This window comes from Barbus barbus (assembly GCF_936440315.1).
Source record: "Barbus barbus genome assembly, chromosome: 15".
In the NCBI taxonomy this organism is placed as follows: Eukaryota; Metazoa; Chordata; class Actinopteri; order Cypriniformes; family Cyprinidae; genus Barbus; species Barbus barbus.
This window is the reverse complement of record NC_136743.1, coordinates 17,185,416-17,207,827: the sequence shown is the minus strand read 5'-3', so window position 1 is coordinate 17,207,827 and position 22,412 is coordinate 17,185,416. Positions and strand designations below refer to the sequence as shown.

The 22,412-nt window shown below is 39.4% G+C and overlaps 1 protein-coding gene across 1 annotated transcript in view; it reads left to right on the top strand.

Moving 5' to 3' along the window:
- Window positions 1-10,748: 10,748 nt before the first annotated feature.
- LOC306881299 (TRAF2 and NCK-interacting protein kinase-like) overlaps window positions 10,749-22,412 on the top strand; it is a 98,778-nt gene continuing 87,114 nt past the window's right edge. Inside the window, exon 1 of the mRNA XM_079435316.1 lies at window positions 10,749-11,121. Coding sequence (XP_079291442.1) covers window positions 11,065-11,121 — 57 coding nt within the window. The 5' untranslated portion in view covers window positions 10,749-11,064. The remainder of the gene's footprint in view (window positions 11,122-22,412) is intronic.

Below are 22,412 nucleotides of genomic sequence, written 5' to 3'. Positions count from 1 at the left end.
ACTGGTGTACGATATAATAAGATTCACTCAAAAAAGGCCCACCAGATATGTAACTGTAAAAAGCAGCTCATCCAAATCTATTGTAGGCTTATGCACAGAACATAAAATATGTGAAAATGTTTCTGAATATGTTTTGAGTGAAAAGGGATACTTTTAAACAGCTAAGAAAAGCAAAATTTTGCTAGACCCAAACTTCCAAATGTCGTCAGGATTACTTAAAAGTAGTACTTTACAGTAAGTTAATAAATTATTAATTCATTAAAATAATCTAATTAAATCTAACCTAAATCATACTTCTTTTTCATCCTTCAATAATGATTGAAGAACAGACATTCTTGAAACATCCGTGCTGATCACTATACTGGATCCTTTCCTCTGTGGTGATCATGTGCTCCACCCCATTCCAGGCCCATGCATGTAGATTTGTCTGCTGATATTTCAGCTTTTCCTGTTCTCCATTCCAGTTTTATGTAAGAAAACATACCTCTTAACCCCAGGGCGTACCTCCAACTGTGCCTTGTTGAAGTTTTCTTTCTTTTCGTTTTTTGCATATTGAATTATTCATGTTTCTCTAAATGAGTAACTTTAAAATATAATGTCAATCTCCAAGGCTTGTCACAGGCAGCCTGCTGGTGGTTTGCTCTTTTTTCCTGCCTAAAAGAGTTTTTTTCTTTAATTTGTTACACTAGACCAATTGAACTAAACCAATGATTCTTTGAGGCTTTAGTTAATCTTCCTCTCAGCTAAACAAGTAATCATCCATGGTTTTTTAAAGCTTATATTAAAAGCTTATATTATCTTCGGCTGAGACAAATGACAAAATCTTTAAATTCAATCAGTTAAACTCAAGCCTGAGTTATAACTTGAATCTGCAAATCAAAAATTTGTCATCACTTTGTATATCACATTTGCTTCTTTGTTGGTCCCTAGAGTCTCAGTTGAACTTCACACAGTTTGACATAGATATAGTTGTCTTTTGTAATGTTGTGACGTTAGTGGGAGAAGTAAATAACCCATGCCAACAAGGCGGCCTATTTGCTCTTTGTGTAAATAGACACTGCGTTAATTAAAAGGCACCAGACTACAGAAAATATACTCCAGTATTTAATTTTTTTTTTTTCTGGGGGAGGACCCACCCAGATTTATTTTGCTTCCGACGTCCCCTAAAATGACGCATTAAGCCAGGTTAAGCGTATTCCTTATGGGAGGAAAACGCTTTACCCGTAATGAAACGCGTTACCTTCTTATTCTGGACTCATCTGCTTGTCTATACATCGTATGCTTTATTAATAATGTGTTTATTGAGTTTGGTCTTTTAAAAACACTGTTTTAATGCATTAAGCCACATTAAGCATTTTCAAATGTCCCGCCAGAAGTGGCGCTGCTTCCTTTTACACTGAAATGCCTTCCGTTTACACTGAAAAGTTCACGCACATCCACATATGAAATCACTTGCATATACATATATACACGTGTATGCGCGCAGCGAGTTTATATGTATGTGCGAGTGTTTATAGGTTTATAGGTATGTATTAGCGAGAGTCTATAGGTGTATGCATGCATCAAGTTTATATGTATACGCAAGTTATTCACAAGTGTATATGCATTCATTACTAACATAATATGTATTGGTATGGATTTCATATTAGTGTGCCCGTGTATTTCATATATATGTATCCAAACTCACCATATGTATACTATTGGATGTTCAATATATATATATATATATATATATATATATATATATATATAGAACATCCAATAGTATACATGTGTATGTGAGTAATTTATAGGTGTATATGCACATGTTTTATGTATGTATTGATGAGCGAAGTTTGATTTAAATCATTGAATAATGTTCCTGACAGCAGACAGAATGTTTCCTTTCAAAAGGAAATAAGATGCTGCAGCTAATCCACAGGTAGATTCCCTCCTGAATTAATAAAACATGTTAAAAGTTGTTAAACAGGAACTATTTCTGAATTTTAAGATCACATCAAAACATGCTCAGATTAAACATGTCATTCCCGATTCTCTGCCTGTGCTCCTCACAACATGAAATGTGTCACTCTGACCTAAATCAGTTGGAATTAAATGATGGGTGTTACAGAAAAACAAACCTATAATTACGACAGTTTGCACTGTTAAGAAATCAACAACAGAGTGTTTTAAAGGAATAGTTTACCCAAAAAAAATGTAAATTCTGTTATTAACTACTCACGCTCATGTCGTTCCAAACCCGTAAGACCTTCGTTCATCTTCGGAAAACAAATTAAGATATTTTTGACGAAATTCGTGAGCTTTCTGACCCTCAACGCAACTGACATGTTCAAGGCCCAGAAAGGTAGTAAGGACATCGTTAAAATAGTCCATGTAACATCAGTGGTTCAACTGTAATTTTATGAAGCTACAAAAATACTTTTTGTGCGCAAAGAAAACATAAATAACAACTTAATTCAACAATTCTTCTATTCTGTGTCAGTCTCCGCTGTGTGTGCAGGAGCTGGCATTCTGATGTAGAACCCAGATGTGCTGCGGCTTGTTTGCAAAGACAGGAATGCCCATGGATGTGCCATGGTACTGTCATTAATGTGCGTCTAATTCTGACATGGAAAAGAATAAATTGTTTAATAAAGTCATTATTTTTGTTTCCTTTGCGCACAAAAAGTATTCTCTTAGCTTCATAAAATTAAGGTTGAACCACTGATGTTACATGGACTATTTTAATGATGTCCTTACTACCTTTCTGGGCCTTGAAAGTGTCAGTTGCGTTGCTATCTTTGCAGGGTCAGAAAGCTCTCGGATTATATATATATAGTTTAATATGTTTTAAATATTCACAATAAAAAAGGGGCTATCAAGATACTGAAATGAAAAAAGCACAATAAAAAGTAGTAAATACTGCCATAAGCAACACTGAAATTAAAATCATAATCTTGATAATATTCTCAAACACTCTGAATGTTGAATGGTGGGCATCTCACTATGGTAAGGTCATTGACGTACTACTATTAGTGGCATTTGCCACTTTCACCACCATTCCCTTATGAAAATTAACCATAGTTTTATTTAAAATAAAACCAAAATACCATGGTAACCACAAATTAACAATGGTACCCATGCTATTTGTAGTAAAACTGTGGAAAATAAGTGAAGTGAAGTGACATTCAGCCAAGTATGGTGACCCATACTCGGAATTCGTGCTCTGCATTTAACCCATCCAATGTGCACACACACAGCAGTGAACACACACACACACCGTGAACATACACCCGGAGCAGTGGGCAGCCATTTTATGCTGCAGCGCCCGGGGAGCAGTTGGGGGTTCGGTGCCTTGCTCAAGGGCACCTCAGTCGTGGTATTGAGGGTGGAGAGAGCGCTGGACATTCACTCCCCCCACCTACAATTCCTGCCGGCCGGAGACTCGAACCCGCAACCTTCGGATTACAAGTCCGACTCTCTAACCATTAGGCCACGACTTTCCGGAGTGAAATAATAAAACCATGGTTTATTTTCGTAAGGATTGATCTAATCACTCACAGCGCCACCTGGTGGACTGCAGTGTACTGTAATCTGGACATTGTGAGTACTGCCATTATCCCCAAGCAGCGATACACCATCTCCACAGAACTGCTAATGTAAGGTTTTTTATAGCAACTTTTTACCTATCTCATCTGAACAGGCTTTTCATGGACAGGGATGGAAACCTAGAGTTGAGCCTAAACCAGCTGCATTTTTCACTGTCGAAAGAGCAGATCAAGACTGTAGCAGATTCCAGGCCTGCACATGCTGCCTACAGTTGATATCGCCTATAGATGTGTCCCTGAGGGCCCACTGCCAAGAGCTAAATGCTGCACTCTGACGCTGCTGAATACACAAGTTGACTGCAGTGTGCCATTGCAGCTATAAGTTTGGGTAAGAAAACAAGAGTAACTCTTGTTTCTACACACCACTTTTAATTCAGTTTAATAATTCACTACCCCGGGTGTCTCTCAAACTCTCAAACAGCCCTCCAAAAACTCATATATGACCAGTTTATATGGGTTTTTGGAGGGCTTTTATTTTGTAATGCGATATCAGATCGTCTTGAAACTGGTTGAGTGACACCCTGGGGTAGTGGACTGTTAATCTGAATTGAAACTGGTCTGTGGAAACAGGGAGTTTCCTTTTTAGAGCCATCTAAAATCAAAGACAAAACTGGTCAAATATGAGTTTTTTGAGGGCTTTTATTTTGTAATGCGACATCAGGGCCCGTATTCATGAAGAATTTTAATGCAAAAAGTAGCTCCTATTGACAAAATTCTAAGAAAATTCTTAGAAATGTGGGCGTTTACTCTTAAAATTAAAGAAAAAATCCTAGTAAAGAAAAAAGTAATTCAGAAAGCATCTTAACCCTTAAAAGAGGTCTTAAGGTCAAACTTGTTAGGAGTATGGACGAGGACTTTTAAGGGGCTTAAGAGTTTCTTTAACAGCGGAGAAAATGGACGAAAATGAAGAGCGAGAAGAAATGTGTTGCACACAATGGATGACAGTGAGTTAATAAGACACTACACATTAGTTCGTGCAGGGATCATGTTTGTGACTGATCTTATTAAAAGACATGCTAACATCTCAGACACCGCGCAGAATTGCCATAGCGCCAGAAATCACTACATTAAAATATTTGTCAACTGGAAAAATGCAACTATGCAGCAGTGATGATTTGGGTCTGTTACAGCACTTATTAGGCTTATATGTCTCTGTTCATTTCCTATAAAACACAGTAAATATGCAGGGCCGGCGCCAAGGCACCCAAACGAGTTACTGTGCCCCCCCACTTTCCATCCTCTCCCCTCCTTGCTGAACGCGATCGATTTTGAAAGCGAAAGTACCGATAAATCAGCGCACAATGCGATTGCACGCTTTAGCGAGCGTCAGCAACTGCACGAGATCACAGATTGCTTTTCCTTACTCAGAGTTGCTCTCAAATCGGTCCCGAATCGCTCTTAAGCTAAGACTCCTACGTAAAAGTTTTTAAGCTAAATTAAGAGTTTTCTGAGAGGATTCTTAGAATCTTTATGAATACGGGCCCAGATCTTCTTGAAACTGGTTGAGTGACACCCTGGGGTAGTGGACTATTAATCTGAATTGAAACTGGTCTGTGGAAACTGGGAGTTTCCTTTTTAGAGTTATCCAAAATCACAGGCAGAACAGGTAGAATATGAGTTTTTGGAGGGCTCTTATTATGTAATGCAACATCAGATCGTCTTGAAACTGGTTGATTCAAGATTCAAGATTTGTATTCGTGACATACACAATTATGCAGAGTATAACCAGCAGTGAAATGTAAATTAGGTCCGCTCCAAGGACAGTGCAATTGTATAGACAAATATTAAGAAAAAGAAAAGTAGGAAAAAGAATAAAATAAAAGATAAGAAAATATAAATATAATTGTGCAGGTCAGTATGTTGTTGACATAAATAGTAATATAACAGGAATGTGCAAAAAAGTTGTACATGGCATTTAAATAGCAGCATATGAGGTAGAAAAAAATATGAATAGCTTATTGATATGGTGATGTTAACATGGAGTCAAGTGATGTTATGACACAGAGTTAGAGTTTAAGTCTCTCAGTTTTTGCCATCGGGCTACGGAAGCGCTTACCAGATGGAAGCAAAGTGAATAGTCAGTTACCAGGGTGATTTGAGTCCTTGATAATTTTGACAGCTCTACTTTTGCAGCGTTTGAGGTAGATGTCCTGCAGAGAGGGGAGAGCAGACCCTGAGATGCGCTCAGCTAAGCGCACAACTCTCTGTAGTGCTTTGCAGTCCTGATTGGAGCTGTTTCCATACCACACTGAGATGCACTCAATGCAGTCAATACACTTTCTATGGTCCCTGAATAGAAAGTTTTCAGGATTGCTGGTGAGACCCTGAATTTCCTCAGCTGTCGCAGATGGTACAGTCTTTGCCTGGCTTTCTTAACCAGTGTTTGGATGCGTGTAGTCCAAATCAGGTTCTCAGAGATGTTTACACCGAGGTAAATTGAAGCTACTCACCCTCTCCACAGGGGTCCTACTGATCATAAGAGGAGTGTAGGGCTGCTGCTGTCTCTTCCTAAAATCCATGATCAGCTCTTTAGTTTTGCTCACATTCAGAGAGAGACAGTTGTACTGGCACCATGATGTGAGTCTCTCTACCTCATCCAAGTATGCGGTCTCATCGTTGCTGGAGATGAGGCCCAGAACCACAGTATCATCAGCGAATTTGATGATAGATGTGGAGCTGTGAGAGGACACGCAGTCATGCGTGTAGAGAGAGTAGAGCAGGGGACTCAGGACACAGCCCTGTGGGGCTCCTACGTTCAGGGTGATGGAGTTTGAGGTGAACTGGTCAACTTTCACCACTTGAGGTCTGCCGGTGAGGAAGTCTTGAATCCAGTCACAGAGTGAGGAGTTTAGGCCGAGGTCTGTGAGTTTAGATGCCAGCTTGATGGGGACTATAGTGTTGAAAGCTGAGCTATAGTCAATGAATAGCAGCCTTACATAATTCCCATTGTTGCTGTTCAAGTGTGTGAGGGAAGAGTGGAGGACGTGAGAGATGGCATCGTCCGTAGATCTGTTTGGGCGATAGGCAAACTGAAGAGGGTCCAAAGTATCAGGGATGGAGGAGCAGATGTGGCTCTTTACAAGTCTCTCAAAAACCTTCATGACTATAGATGTGAGGGCAACTGGGCGATAGTCATTCAGGCAAGAGGGTTTATTGTTCTTAGGCACAGGGATTATTACGGATTTTTTAAATGAGGTGGGAACCACGGAGGTAGCAAGGGACTCATTAAAGATAGACGTGAACAAACCAGCGGGCTGATCAGCGCAGGACCTCAGAACACGGCCGGTTATCCCATCAGGTTCGGCTGCTTTCCTGACGTTCACTTTCTTTAGCACCCTCCGAACCTCATCCTCTGACACGGTGATTACAGGATCATCGTTGCTCTGCCTGCTGCTTCCTGACGCGCTGGACGGCAGAGACGCGCTGCCGCCGTTGCAATCGAAGCGGCCGAAGAAGGTGTTTAACTCGTCGGCCAGCAACGGATCTGCTCTCACCTCCGCGGAGGATTCGTTTCCGAAGGCACAGATGGTCCTCAGTCCCTGCCACATCCGTCGAGAGTCATTGAGCTGGAAATGAGACTCAATTCTCTCTCTGTGTCTGTGTTTAGCGGCTCTTACTGCGCGTCGGAGAGCATAGCACGATGCTTTGTACTCGCTCATATTCCCGGTCAGAAGAGCCTCATTGTAAGCGGCAGTGCGTGTGTTAACCGCAGCACGGATTGTACTGTCCACCCACGGTTTCTGGTTGGAGAATGTCCTTATCGTTATTGTTTCTGTAGCTTGCTCGGTTAGCGTGTTTACAAAGCTTAATGCTACATCCGTGAACTCACTGACGTCAGAAGAACTCACCCAGAACATTCCCAGTCGACATCATCAAGAGCTGCCTGCAGCATAGCCTCTGAGTGGGAGGACCAGCGCGTCACTACTCTCTGCACCGGAGGATCCTGAACAAGCCTTTGTTTGTATTCCGGTGTGAGAAAAATGGCGGCATGGTCCGATTTGCCAAAAGCCGGAAGTCAGCGGGCTTTGTAGGCATTCTTGAACTGAGTGTAGCAATGATCCAGTGTGTTTGGTCCTCTAGTTGGACAGGATACATGTTGGTGAAAGTTCGGCATGACCGTCTGAGGTTAGCTTTGTTAAAGTCCCCCGCGATGATAAAGGCAGCGTCAGGATGTTTGTTAATGTAGCCGCTGAGCACATCGTGAAGTTTAGACAAAGCCAAGCCGGTGTCCGTCTGTGGTGGAATGTACACAGCAGTAACAATGATAAATGAAAACTCCCGGGGCAGATAAAATGTGCGGCAAATAATGGAAAGATATTCCAGATGAGGCGAGTCGGGACGCGACAGAATGGAGATATTCCTGGGATCACACCATTTCTTGTTAATCATGAAACACACTCCTCCACACCTGGATTTACCGGCCTCTCGCTGTTCTGTCCGTCCGAAAAACAGAGAAGTTATCACTTGGCATTACAGCAGTGTCCGGGACCGAGGACGAAAGCCACGTTTCTGACAAACAAAGGATGTTACAGTCCCTTATGTCCCGTTGGAAACTAATCCTGTCTCTAAGATCGTCCATCTTATTCTCCAAGGATTGGACATTTGCGAGCAGAATGCTCGGAAGGGGAGGACTGTGAGCCCTTTTCCTGAGTCTATCTCGAATCCCAGCGCGTTTCCCGCGGTGTTTCTTGATCCTTCGCCTCGGGGTTTCCAAATGTCCAAAAGTGTTTCTTTGTTGTAGGTGATCAGTGCTGACGTGAGATGTGTAAAAAGAGAAAGTAAAACTAAGTAAAAAAGTAGATAAAAACACAATCTTAGCGGAGCGACCTGGACGGCGTCCGAACAAAGCGGCGCCATCTTGTAACTATGGTAACTTGTAGCCATAGTTACAAGATGAGGTAGCCATAGTGACACCCTGGGGTAGTGGACTGTTAATTTGAATTGAAACTGGTCTGTGGAAACAGGCAGACTGAGGGATTATGCACATTTGGTTGTAAAAAGCTGTTTCAGTCTGTCCCATGGAGCTGAAAGGCGGACTGACCAAATGCTCTTTCTTTTCACATTTGAATCTGATTCTTCTATAGCAGACTACTGATTTATTTTTATTCCGTCACAGTCTTTGAATGATAGCAGAGAAATTGCAAAAGACAAACCGGTCTGCTGATTTAGGTATAAATGGAAGGTACGTTTCTACTGAAGAAGCACTTCTGGGGCAACAGTTGCGCAACAAATACTTGCTAGACATGTAACACACATACTTCCTGCATGAATTTCACACATCCACCTGGAATATTGTAGGGTTTGTACTTCCTTCAGATGCAAATTCAGATAATTGTTTTAGGTGGGACACATTTTCCAGGAAATCCCTTTTCATGACTATTTAATTAACATGGCAAATAGAGTGGAATCTGTCTTTATATGTTGCCTACAGCAAGTAGCCACCAGGGGGCGACGGCCCAGGTCATCAACCCCAATTTCTCTCAGAGGCTATTTGCCCCATGTGGGTGGAACTATACCTATTGAATTTTGTTGTAGTATTCCATTTTGTGAGTCACCTTGGATTAAAGCATCAGCAAATCTCCATCCTGGTGCACTGAATTCGGCCTGTTTGGAGGCATCAAAAAAAGATGAATGCAAAAAGGGGTACTCAAATAAATATAAATGATTCATATCTTTTTGGAAACAGATTTTGAAACAGATTTTAGCTTCACGAAAAGCCCACTAATGAGCTACTTGCATTAAAACAGTGAGGCGAGCTCATCTGGCTTGCACTTTACTGACATTTTAAGCAAACTGATCTTTAACCTTAAAACGCTCACTTGAAGAGACTTGCATGCAAAGTAATAAAGTTACACTTGTGTCCAGTAGTTGCTGAGCAGCTGTTTTGAATAGGCAATAATGAAAGGAATCCATGGAATTTTAATACAGCCTTATCAGAGAAACTCTGGTCAGGCTCTGGATCTTTGTTCCTATAATAGAGTCTGTGGAGCTGTGCATTTGATATGATCTTCTCAAGTAATACAAGTTACATTAAGGATGTTGTTTAATAGACAATGACAACACAGTTAATAACTGCTAATGATGTGAGAAAATAGTTTCCTTTTAACAGTTTATCAGTGGTGTTTAGCAATATCTCTTAAAGCCAACATGTGGTAGCTTCAAGTCACATTTTGTTCTTTAGCATTTAAGAAATATGTTTTGACAGATGATTCATCTGAGATATAGATGGTCTCTTCTAATTTCAGCCATGAAGAAATGAAGATGACTTGTCTCTTGAATGGTGTGTTACCCTACTGCAACAAAACAGGAAAGCAGAACATGTAAGGAACAAGAAAGGAGTTCCTAAGAAGTGGATTAAACAGTTAAATAGGTCAAGTTTTCAAGGAAGCAGAAATGTTCAGCTGAATTACAGGGTGGTTGTGCCAGACTGCAGTGGTTTGGATGAAAATGAGGGGTGAGCTTATAATGTATTCCTTTAAATAGAAACAACAACAGATTAAAATGAGGGAAATCGACCTGCATTTTGAATGTTATATAATATATCTTGCAGACCCCAATTTATTTTATTTTTAAATTTTACTACTAATAAATTTTTCTATTTATTGAATAGAATTGATTTATTGTTACACCTCTAAAACATCAGAAAATAACTAAATTTAGAATATGGATGTCTCTCATAGACCTCTGACCTTTTAGATATACGATCATATTTAAAATTACAGCTTGACATTAATGCGATTTTATTTATTTATTTTAATTTATCTTTTGTTTTTATCTCTTCAGTGCACATATACTGTATTTTCCATCAGTTTATTATATTTAAATACTGCTGCTCTTATTATTTTACTGTATTTGACCTTTGTTACTGAATGTTCCTATTGTTATTTTTGTTTTATGACTCTCATGTATATTAAAATCAATAAACAAATAATAATAATAATAAAAAGAAAATAACTAAATCTGTTTTACATTTTTATGCTGGAAAACACAGAGTTGTATACATCACAGCTCTTGGGAAACATCGAACACAGAGGTTAATTCTTTTGGGTGTTATCATCGCTGTTAAGATTATAACTCATTCAAACAAGTGAAGGTGTACCTGAAGGAATGGAAGCAAACAAATGGGCGGTACTAGTGTCTCTTAGCCACTCCCACACATCTGATTGATGCTACTCTCAAGACGAGCGGCATTGAGATTTCAGCGACAGTGTTAGAGACCAAAAGATGTGTAGCTCCTGCTGAAAAACATGCTGTCCTCAGACCACACGATATTTCTGTTTGCTATAGGGTCAAATCTAACTGAGGTCTAGCAAAAGCATCGGTGGAATCCAGAGTTAAAAGACGGATTGTACAATAAGCGCGAGCGATAAGCGATACGAGATTTGAACGCGCTGCTGCCGAAGGAGATCTGCGGACGGCTGCCTGTGATCTATTTTTTTGTTTCTCTGTGTAATTCCGTTTTTTTTTTATCTTTAATATGGCGAGCGATTCTCCGGCACGGAGTCTGGATGAAATAGACCTCTCCGCGTTAAGGGTAAGTTATGTGTCCTTTATTGGAGATGCTCATTGATGTCTTTTGGTGTTGCGCCGTAATGGCAGGTGCAGCAATCACTACAATAGTAGCTAGAAATGGAGTAAAATGTAAAATGACGGCTGAACGAACAGCGACAAGACGTTTTGTTTCTGAAAGAACCGTTTACCTTTTTGTTCAGTCGATAAGAAGCTGTGGAGGGTTGCATTTATCAGATCAAATAGCTGCTTTTTGAAACTTATTACAGATTAATGCAGAAAATGTCAATGAACCGATCCGGTTAATAAAATAACACTCCGATTATCCTGATAATCGCTAATCTTTTTTCTTTGACATTATTTGTACATTATTGTACATGTACTAGTCTATCCTATTAAAGTAGCCCTACACGCTAGACTGCTTCTCTTAAAACCATTTGTTTTATGACAAGGAAAAGGAGAAATCTTTACTAGAAGTCTAGCTTTAAACTCTAAGTTCTTTAATGTAATGTTTCTGGTCATGCTAATTTGTTACATTTTTGAAAAACGTGGCAAAAATTGATCGTAATGATCAGGAAAAAGTGCTAGAATATTTTATATGCCCATTAAATACAGTATCAACACACACGCACACACACAGAATCATTATTTTCCAAAAAGTTTTGAAATTGTTTTCAATGTAATGTTGTTGTCATACATTTGTTATACATATCATACATTCAATAAAATAATGCCATAAAGCCATGGCGAGGTTTTGTAGATTTTTTATTTTTTTTTGATCCGAGTAAAACATGCCTTTTCATAAAAAGGCAGACATATTTTTGTCACATGGCAACAAAATGGCTTCCTGCATGTTGGTTATGGGACACTGACTTTGAAGTTTTATTTATTTTTCTAATTTAAATACTATTTTTAAACCACAATTTCTTCGCTGCTTATTTTTGGGGGGCATTAACAGCTTTAAATTAGTTTTTTTTTCTTATTTGAGTAGCCTGTTTAAATAGTTACATCATCTAGAACATTTTGACGAAAAAAAAAAGTTTTCATCAAAAGTATCACATTTATATTTGATTCAGAAATCGAAAACGCATTCATCACAGTAGAGGAATTGCATGTTTGATTTGCATTTTATTGTATTCATAAAAGAAGTAGATCTGGACCGACAAGAAAAAACCCAAAAACATAATTTACCCAAATCGGTTCTTATATTCCACTGTTCGTTCAATAGAAACAAATTTGATCTTACTGTGTGCTGCTGCAGGATCTATCCGTGTCCAACCGGGAAACAGTGTGCCATATGCATGGCTTGATAAATACTCAAATCCTTCTAATGCCACCAAATTACTCCCAGCATGTTTTTGACTTCTGAGTGGATAAACTGGGTTACTTCCTAACAAGGCTCCGTTTTTATGTGTCGCTCCTCAGATTATAAAAACTGTGTCAGTCTGTCTAATTAGTGTGAGCGCATACGTGCATTGTCCTGTAGCTCAACTGGTAGCACATGCAGCTGACTCAGCCTATAGGTCATGACTCATGGTTTGGTTCCCAGGGAACATATATTGGATAAATGCATCTGCTAAATGCATACATGTAAGTGTGAAAATATCTATACGTCTCATCATGACTAATGTGTGTAAGTAAATTAGGCACAATATAACTGGATGGGCAGTTTTGGGATGCCCATATGGTGAGGCACAGTTTCACAGCAGCCGTAAACCAATTACCCTCTGTGCTGTAGGATCTAATGGGCTAAAGGGATGCACGTGAAGTGCTCTTCTTTCTCTGCTCGCGAGGCTAAGTAGCGCGTGGGATGGAAAGATTACTGCAGATAGCCCTTTGAGTGCTTTTGATTTGGCCATCCATTGTGTCTGGCGCATTAGCTTCACCTTCTCTGCCTCCTCACACATGGATCTGTTTGCGCGTACATGCTTCAACACTACAGATCATATAGCGCCCCAGATGCCGCTCATATTTTGAATGGGATTTGTTTAAGTGTTAATCTCCGCTCCATACAAGCCATGCTCTCTTCCCTTCACCGAAGCAGGGTGATATGGAAGAAGTGAGTTTTAAAGGCCGCTCACGTCACTTCCTGACTGTTGCTTTCAGTAAGTGGGGAAAATACAGATTGTATAAAAAAAAAAGAGAATAAGGCTTATGATTGGTCTGAATAAGCATGTCGGTTTGTACTAGAGTCAAAACCGACATTTAGGTGCTGACATGACCTTATTTTTGCTGTCTGTCCAGAACCCTCACTAAATGTTTGTTTATAAAATGCCATATGTGCACCTGGGAATGAATCCTTTGCTTTTGTCTTACCGTTCATTTAAATGTAGTCTGTTGAGGGTGCTTTCTCGTGCATGTTGTGTTTGAGCGAGAACAGAAATAGGTCACCCAGAAGCAGAGCGCTGACACGTGCAGTAGTGGGGAAACATTTCAGTGCAGCACATGCTCAGATGGGCCATTCATAAACTCTCTCTCTGGCACAGAAGCGGAGGTCTGTGTCCCACATACATGGGAGCCATGTTTGGCATCACCTGGTCAGCCTCACCTAGTCCTGAGGGACGACATCTGAAAATGAGCTTCTGTGCTCTGACCACAAACCTTGAAATGAGATCCATGCCCTTTCTGTTTGTTGTCTGGCCATTTTTAGCTCCAAACACAAGTAGCGAGGACTTTGGTTTGTCGAGGGGTCATGTACCGCACAGCGGCCGTGTTATTAGGCATGTTTTGATGCAGGTCATCAGAACGACCTTCGTTCACCCATATTAATGAGGTAGTGTTTTTTCAACACAGACGAGGTTTGTTTTACTTGTGGCTTTAACAGGCATGCGGTTTAGCTGTAGAAAGGGGCCCTGTTCAATCAGCTGTAGCAAGACTTAAGGTTAAGTTCTTTTAAAACAGGATATGGGCCAATGATATGATGGTAATTTATTATTTTATTCAAAAATACATTTAGATTGGCATTCATACTGTACATGCAATGACTTGGTTCTGGAGGCGGTAATGTAAAAAGTGAAAAATATAAGGGTGATATAAATAATTATTTCATTATATTTAATAATTACGAAAAATGCTGCATTTTAAAGAATGAAAAGAGCCTTTGTCATGTATAAAATACTTTTTTTTTTCTTTAAGAATTTTTTTTAACCTGCTTATTAATATTATAGGAGGAAGACACTTAAATAATAATAATGCACACAAAACAGTAAATTATATTATAGGGAAGAAACCTGCAGAGCCTCACGATGTTACCTTGAAATACTGCTTTTCAAAAGTTTGGGTTTAGTATGTTTTTACTTGGCACTAGTCCACTCTTTTCAAAATTGACAAGAAATGTTTGTTGAGCACCATAACAGTATATTAAAATGATTTCTGAAGGATCATGTGACACTGGAGACTGGAGTAATGATGCTGAAAATTCAGCTTTGCTTCACAGGAATAAATTGCATTTTAAAATATATTCTAATGGAAAATGGTTATATTAGGTTGTATAAATATTTCACAATATTACTGTTTTTAACAAATAAATGATGTCTTTCAAAAATATAAAAAATAAATCTTACCATCTCCAAACTTTTGAATAGTTATGATTAAGATGTTGTATGGTGCATGCTATATATTTACTTTTTAGTTGTTTATTACACCACAATTTTTTTAATTAAAAGTCAAAACCATTTTAAACCAACATAACATGCAAAATACATTTTTGTAAACCTGTTATCTGTGTTGAACATTTCCTTATAATGTGGACATTCTTATGTCACAGACCCATTCATGATAAAATGGCATGCACTGCTTGCTGGCCTCAAGATCCTGCTTTCATTCACACATCCTCTCAGATTGAGTCTCTGTGTGCTTTCCTTTCATTCAGCAGCTCGGTGGGTTAAAGGAACAGGGCTGGGTCTGGCGCTGTGAGGGCCAGGTGGTGCACCTTCTGCTTCTCTCTCACCTGACTTCCGTACGCTCTGCTCCGCATGTGCAAAAGTGTAGGAGAGATGACAAGATCATACCTGCGCTCCTCAAAGAGCAGCAGTGACAAGACTCTGCGGGTGACAGCATGGGGTCTTGTGTCCTCCCTGGATGTGCATGTGTGCCTACACCTCAACCTGGCAAAGACGGAACTTCTGGTCTTCCCTGCCACTCCGACTCTACGGCATGACTTCACGATTCAGTTCGGCTCATCAATGATTACCCCATCAACTTCGGTCAGAAATCTTGGTGTAATCTTTGATGACCAGCTGACCTTCAAAGAGCACATTGCAAAGACTGCTTGTTCCTGCAGGTTTGCACTACACAACATCAGAAAGATCAGGCCCTTTCTGACTGAGCATGCTGCGCAACTTTTTGTCCAGGCCCTTGTTGTTTCTAGACTGGACTACTGCAATGCTCTTCTGGCTGGTCTGCCATCAAACGCAATCAAACCTCTACAAATGATTCAGAATGCAGCGGCACGACTGATCTTCAACGAGCCCAAAAGAGCACATGTTACACCTCTCTTCATCTCCTTGCACTGGCTACCAGTGGCAGCTCGCATCCAGTTCAAGTCACTGATGCTTGCGTACAGATCTACCACAGGCTCTGCACCCTCCTACTTCCACTCACTATTACGAACCTACATCCCCTCCAGAAGTTTGAGATCTGCTAGTGAGCGACGCCTTGTGGTACCATCACAGAGAGGCTCAAAATCACTCTCCAGAACATTCTCGTTCACCATTCCTGGCTGGTGGAATAATCTTCCCACCCCTATCCGGAACGCCGGATCCCTGGCAACCTTCAAGCAACAACTGAAAACTCATCTCTTTCGGCAGTACTTGACTTCATCCTAAACTCAAAAAAAAAAAAAAACTTTCCCTCTATCTTTCTCTCCACCTACTAGCTTGTACTTATTTGAACAATGACTGAGACTTGGTGTTACGAGCACTTCCTCTGTCTGACTGCCTCTTCAAGATGAATCGCTTTTTGTATTCCCCAATTGTAAGTCGCTTTGGATAAAAGCGTCTGCCAAATGACTAAATGTAAATGTGCTGTTTTGTGCTACTCTTGTTTTGTGGGGTAATTATGTAAGTGTTAGTCACTTGCTGTCACACCCTGGCACTCCAGCTGCATTCCATTCAATGGCATTCTGCCCGAGGATGTCTTGTATAACTTTATTTTTATATGCACGCTGCACCAAGAAAAGAAAATGCGTAGTTGCTGATAATGGACTGAACTGCCAGTTCTTGGAAAGCCACATCGAGACGCTCAAACTGAGGGGTGCAGAGAGCCATCTCACCTAGCCTAGTGCTGGTGTGGTTAAAAGTGCTTGTGGGTTTTTGTGTTTTATGTTTGCAGTTAGCCTGTGCCCTGCAGCATTAGCTGTCCTGAATCTCCCCTCCCATCCTCCATCTCTCCGTCACTCTGCCCTCCAGCAGACTTGAGTTCTAATTTAAGCACAAATGTGACATTTTGGTCTGAAAAATTATTTAACTCATTTTAGTTAAATAATTAGTCTAGCTCTTGTATTTGATGCTTTACATGATCTGTCACAGCATGTTGATATCAGAAATATTGACGTACACTTTGCTAGTTGACTTAAGTGGTCTTTATCTGTTATTGCACACTTCCTTACATGGTTTAATATTTGTCATTACACACTTCCTTACACGGTTTAATATTTGAAGTAAATGCTAGCTGAGACAGTGTCACTGGAAAGAGTAACCTCTTATGTGTCCATTTTGAAAGAGAGTGCGACTGTCTCGTGAATGGATTAATGTCCTGTAATTATCAAATTATCAAATGTATGTAGATTAACATGCACCAATTATTAATGACTTTCTACAAGTCTGTTGAAACTAATTAGTAATCTGAATTCCAGAAAATCTGGCAAATTTGTGTAATGCAGTGTCAAAACTAAATGTTTTTGTAAAATTAACATTAATAATCATTCACTAGGCTTATTCACTACAGACTTGCTTTCCACTCATTGATGTCTATTTACTTTAGATTATAGGTATAAAATTAAATACTAAAATAGATTTAGATTTATTTTCTAGATCGGTGAACACGTCACCACTCGTGTATCATCCAGAATTCAGAGTTTCCCTCTTTTAAATAAAGCTTGGCTTTGCTATAACTCGTAATTATGACTCCAATTTCCAATTCTGCTCACCAGGCACAAGATTAGCAAGGCCATGTGGATGGGAAAAATAACATTATCCAATTATATTTTAGCCTAACATATTTCCATCCAATCAATTCCTGTTAGATAGGTCCTGCGTTACACTTATTTCCCACTGAATATGCTACCCTACTCTCTTATATGAAACGTAAATGAGCGCAAATACCAATAAGTTTTAAGTACACTTCACTAGTTGTGGTCTCTATTAAGCGATGATCTTACAAGGATTGTATGTGAATAGTAACTGAGACTGTCACTGTGAAGCTCTTATGAGTCACTTTTGAACGAGAGTGTGACAGTCCCTTGAGTCTCTTAATGTGCTGTCATTAGCAAATTTGCTAACTTTTTTGAAGTGTTTTGCATTGATAGTTTCATTCTTGGTTGCATTAGAAATAAATCCTTCAGCAGCGCTATTAATTCACTAATGTAAGAGTGTTGATCTTGTCTGTTGGTCTGAGGCAGTGTTCCAGACTTCTTCCTCTGCTTCTGTTCATGGGGATTGGCAGTATAGGATGTTAGCACAAATAGATGCCTGCCTCCCTTGATTGGGAACGAGCTTTGGCGGCCGGGGTGGGATTTCGGAGCCAAAGGTATGTTATCGCGGTGATATTGTAGGATATCAGAGACCGAATCAGACAAATTTAAGATTCGATCAGAACATCGAAACATGAGGAGCCGAAATTCCAGAGGGCTGTAACAGGACGTCATAAATCAGATTCCTAGCTTTAGCTCATCAAGTGAAGTGAAGTGACATACTGCCAAGTATGGTGACCCATACTCGGAATTCGTGCTCTGCATTTAACCCATCCAACGTGCACACACACACCGTGAACACACACACACAGCAGTGAACACACACACACCGTGAACACACACCCGGAGCAGTGGGCAGCCATTTATGCTGCGGCGCCCGGGGAGCAGTTGGGGGTTCGGTGCCTTGCTCAAGGGCACCTCAGTCGTGGTATTGAGGGTGGAGAGAGCGCTGGTTATTCACTCCCCCCACCTACAATTCCTGCCGGCCCGAGACTCGAACCCGCAACCTTTGGATTACGAGTCCGACTCTCTAACCATTAGGCCACGACTTCCCCCATCTAAAGCAAGCGAACCAACCAACTCTGTCAGTGAGCAGCTTGCAACATTAAAACCAATGGAACACTTATTGATAATTCCAACTCAGGAAGGATACTGTCAAATTTGGGACAAGTAATCAAGACTGACGGTCAAAGAGATGGCCATCACATGTGTTCCATGATAGAAATCACAAGCTTCCTTAGATTGTCTTTTCCCCCACATAGAAGACACAGACCAGACTGAAATTCCTTTGTTCACAGAACATGTCCCAATGTCTTACACAGAACCTCACAGAGACTGTCTTTTCCATATGCACCTAAAATCATCTGAGCAACTAATGATTTCTATGCATAACTCCATTTTCTGTATGTAACCCACACATTGTTTTAATCACACATTATGTATGTCTTTTTAATTGAACGGCCTAAGAGATCATATTCGTGTTTGGTATGTATGAGTTTGAAAAATCATGCTTTAAACATTTCTTCCAATCAATTCTTTGTTAAATGTAGCATTCTGGTTATAGAAATCATATCCAAAAGTATATTTTGCAATACTTTGGAAAATTCGGACAATGTGACCGACCACGACATGTTGATTTATTGATTGGGTGGAGAAACAGAGCAGCACCCCTAGCTAAGATAAAGTCTAATTGGTCAACACACCAGTTGGGAGGGGTCCAAAAGCCGAGTTTAAAAACTCAGGACACCATCAAATCTCTCTTTTCTCCCTCTTCTCTGTTTTGCTTTTGCCACATGCTTCGGCCTGCACGCCAGCTTCGTCACATCATTTTATTCTTTTACTTTAGTTTCTTTCTTTCCATTGAGTTTCGTGTTCAAAAGTTAAGTTTGCCGCAAAGTCCAGTTCAACTGCACCCGCTTCAAATTTCAACTAGGACCTGACTCTGCAACCATCTCCAGCCAACGCCCAACGATTGGCTTCCCAAGACCTCACTACAAACGACCACTGAACTGTCAGCCAATCAGCAACCTTGGGAAACCCCCTTTCTGCAACTACAACAAAAGGGAATCCCTAAACACAAAGGCAATGCAAGCAAGTAACTTCCAGATTTTTGCTGAGCTGGTGCATTTAATACAAATTTTAGCCTCATTGAGAAACTTGAGGGTTAATGCGAGGGTTAATTAAGTGATTGGTTATTCAGGTATATGCAATAGCACATATTGCTGTAAACTTGGGATTTCACATTTTCATTCTCTTAAACTCATCCTTTCCTCACCCTCTCTCTTTCTGCAACGTGTGAATGCGTGTGTTCATGTGTTAGATTAGTTTATGTCTAAGGTTTATATAAATAAAGTCTTATTTATATTGAAAAGAGAAGTATCTTCTGTTCTGTGCTTACAAGTTAATGTCTTAAACTGCTGATATTGTTACTGTGCTATTTAATAGCTTTTTCACTGTATTTTGGATTTTAATATCCAGTGCAGAGTTTGTTTTATGGCTCGTTCAGTGAATCGCTGGCCGACTCTGTGATCAGCCGTGAAAGTGATTCTATTCAAATTCCCTATAAAATCATAAATGATTCCCTTTGAGCTAAATTGACCTGTTTCCCTTTAAATTACATATTACCTTACAGTATTGATCAGCGGTTCAGTGGACTTCGCTGGGTGCCGTGTATTGATGTCGGAACCATTTTCTTCATTTGCTTTTTACATGACTCATTGGCTTGTGAAGACTAAAAGATGGCTCGATACTCCTATACCTCCACAGACACATTGTTTTATGGTGCGTCAGATGTTTGGGAGCACAGATTGGGTTGAGAAGGGCCTAAGGGCAGGTTATGCATTTCTCTGGGTTCACAGCTGAGTGTGTGTTGACCGGTAGAGATTTATTGCTTAGGTGAACGAGAAAATATTTTGAGTGTTCACTGTAATTACATACTGGTATGACCAAGATGTTATATAACAGCATTTGCGTAATATCACGTTTTTTAAAAGGGTTAATTCATCAAATGAAAATTGTCGTCATTTACTCACCCTCTTATCTTTCCAAACTGATAATAATAGTTTGTTTCAAATATTAACATTTATATTTTATTTAACCTAAGAGATTTCTGTCCCTTCGTTAAAAGGCCATTGCACCAAAACTTTGATGCTTCAAAAGATCACAAATACATTGTAAAAGTAATAAATCCATACGAATCAAGTGGTTTAGTCCAAGTCTTTGAAAGAGGCACAATATGGCAAACCGATTTAGTTTAGTCTTTTATTCACATATAAACAACAACTTTCTGAACCATCACATTTTTGGGGGTAATTGACTTTCAGTGAAGAGACCGAAATCTCTCAAGTTTCAATAAAAATATCTTCATTTGTGTTTTGAAAATAAACGAAAGTCTTATGGGTTTGGAACAACATGAGGGTGAGTAAATGATGAAAGAATTTCCATTTTTAGGTGAACTATCCCTTTAATTGGTTTGCTCCATATAATTTAGGGAATCGTCAAATGACATGAATGTATTGATTTTATAAATCATATTAAATTCATTGGATTAACCTATCCCCCCAGTATTTTAGAGTTGTTTTTTTGGGTCACATTTGTTAGTTTTTAATTTGTTGACTTTTTTGGAGCACATGCTACTCTATATTATAGCATACCATATTGATAGCCGTGGAAATATATCTGTGGTACAGTATCGGATACCATAGCATGGTAATCATTACAGTCCTTTACCATTGCCACATCATTCTAAGTAAAATAATATGGTGTATCTGATGTATCTGTTTTGTGAAAATTAAGTTTGAAAACATACAGAAACTTGTCATGATGTGAGAGAGTTTTTTGAGCACTTTTGTGTATTTTTATGAAAACGAGTGTTCCTATTGATTCTAAAACAGAATTTAAGACAATTGATGTGACCTACCAATATACCCTGATTCTGTGTCATTTATATGTAGCACGTGAATGTAAGTGTGTTGTGCTCACATTGTGCCCGAGTCTCAGCTTTTTCCTGCGCCATATCAAATATGGATTTAGACCGATAGATTTGTGTGTGGCAGAGGAATTCAGGCGTTATGAAATGTTTGGAGCAAACGGCGTCTATTGTAATCCAGCGCCAGAGTCAAGCAGACTCATCATCCAGAAAATGAAGAGGAAAAGAGAGAGACTGTGGATACCCCAAGCACCTGCTCTGAATGTTTAAAATCAGCTGTACCCCTTCCCTACAAACTCCACTGATGTATGATGGTTTAAAATAATAGTTCACATAGCAATGAATAATTTACTCACCCTCATGTTGTTCCAAATCTCTACGACTGACTGACTTTTGTGGAATGGAAAATGAGATATTCTGAAGACTCATTTGGCCACTCTTTTCCAAAGAGTGGGGACTGGTGATTTCAAACTGGGAAAAAATATCCACTAAAAATGCTATATTCCAAATCTTAGGAAGCCATACAATGGACTATTTTTCACAGACAGAGGAGTTTCCATAGTTCAACATTAATACATTTAGCAAAGTATTTAAAAAAAATAATAATTCACACTTGTTACACTTAGTTTTTAAAAAATTAGTTCAAAGGTAATATAAAACAATTTAACGCTGCTGTGTGAGGTTTTTAATACAGCAGTGACAGCATAAGCAACATAATCAATTTCAAATTTTTTTTTTTTTCAGAAAATCACAGAAATGCTATTGTGGATTTCTTTTTCTTTTGCTATTGGAGCAAATGGGAATTTTTTAAAAAAAGTAAAAAGTTTACCCAACTGACGACTTGCACTTCTGAGAACCCCAGAAACGTAAAAATAGTCGATAGCTTTGTCTGAGAAACAGACTGAAGTTATTAATATATTCATTAAAAACCTGTAAACAACTCATTGAATCAGTGAGTCAGCTCAGGAACTGAATTATTTTATGAAATGAGTTGTTCTTTTAAAATGTCCAACTGTGAATTAAAAAGAATGATTCATTGATATGAACGTCACTATTTGCTCATAAGAACTAGGATAGATTTTTAATGAATAACAGGGTTTGGAACAACATGATAGTGAGCATAATGATGACAGTTTTAATTTGAGGCAACTATCTCTTTAATAGTGTTGTGGCAGCTGTTCACCTTATAAAAGTTGCA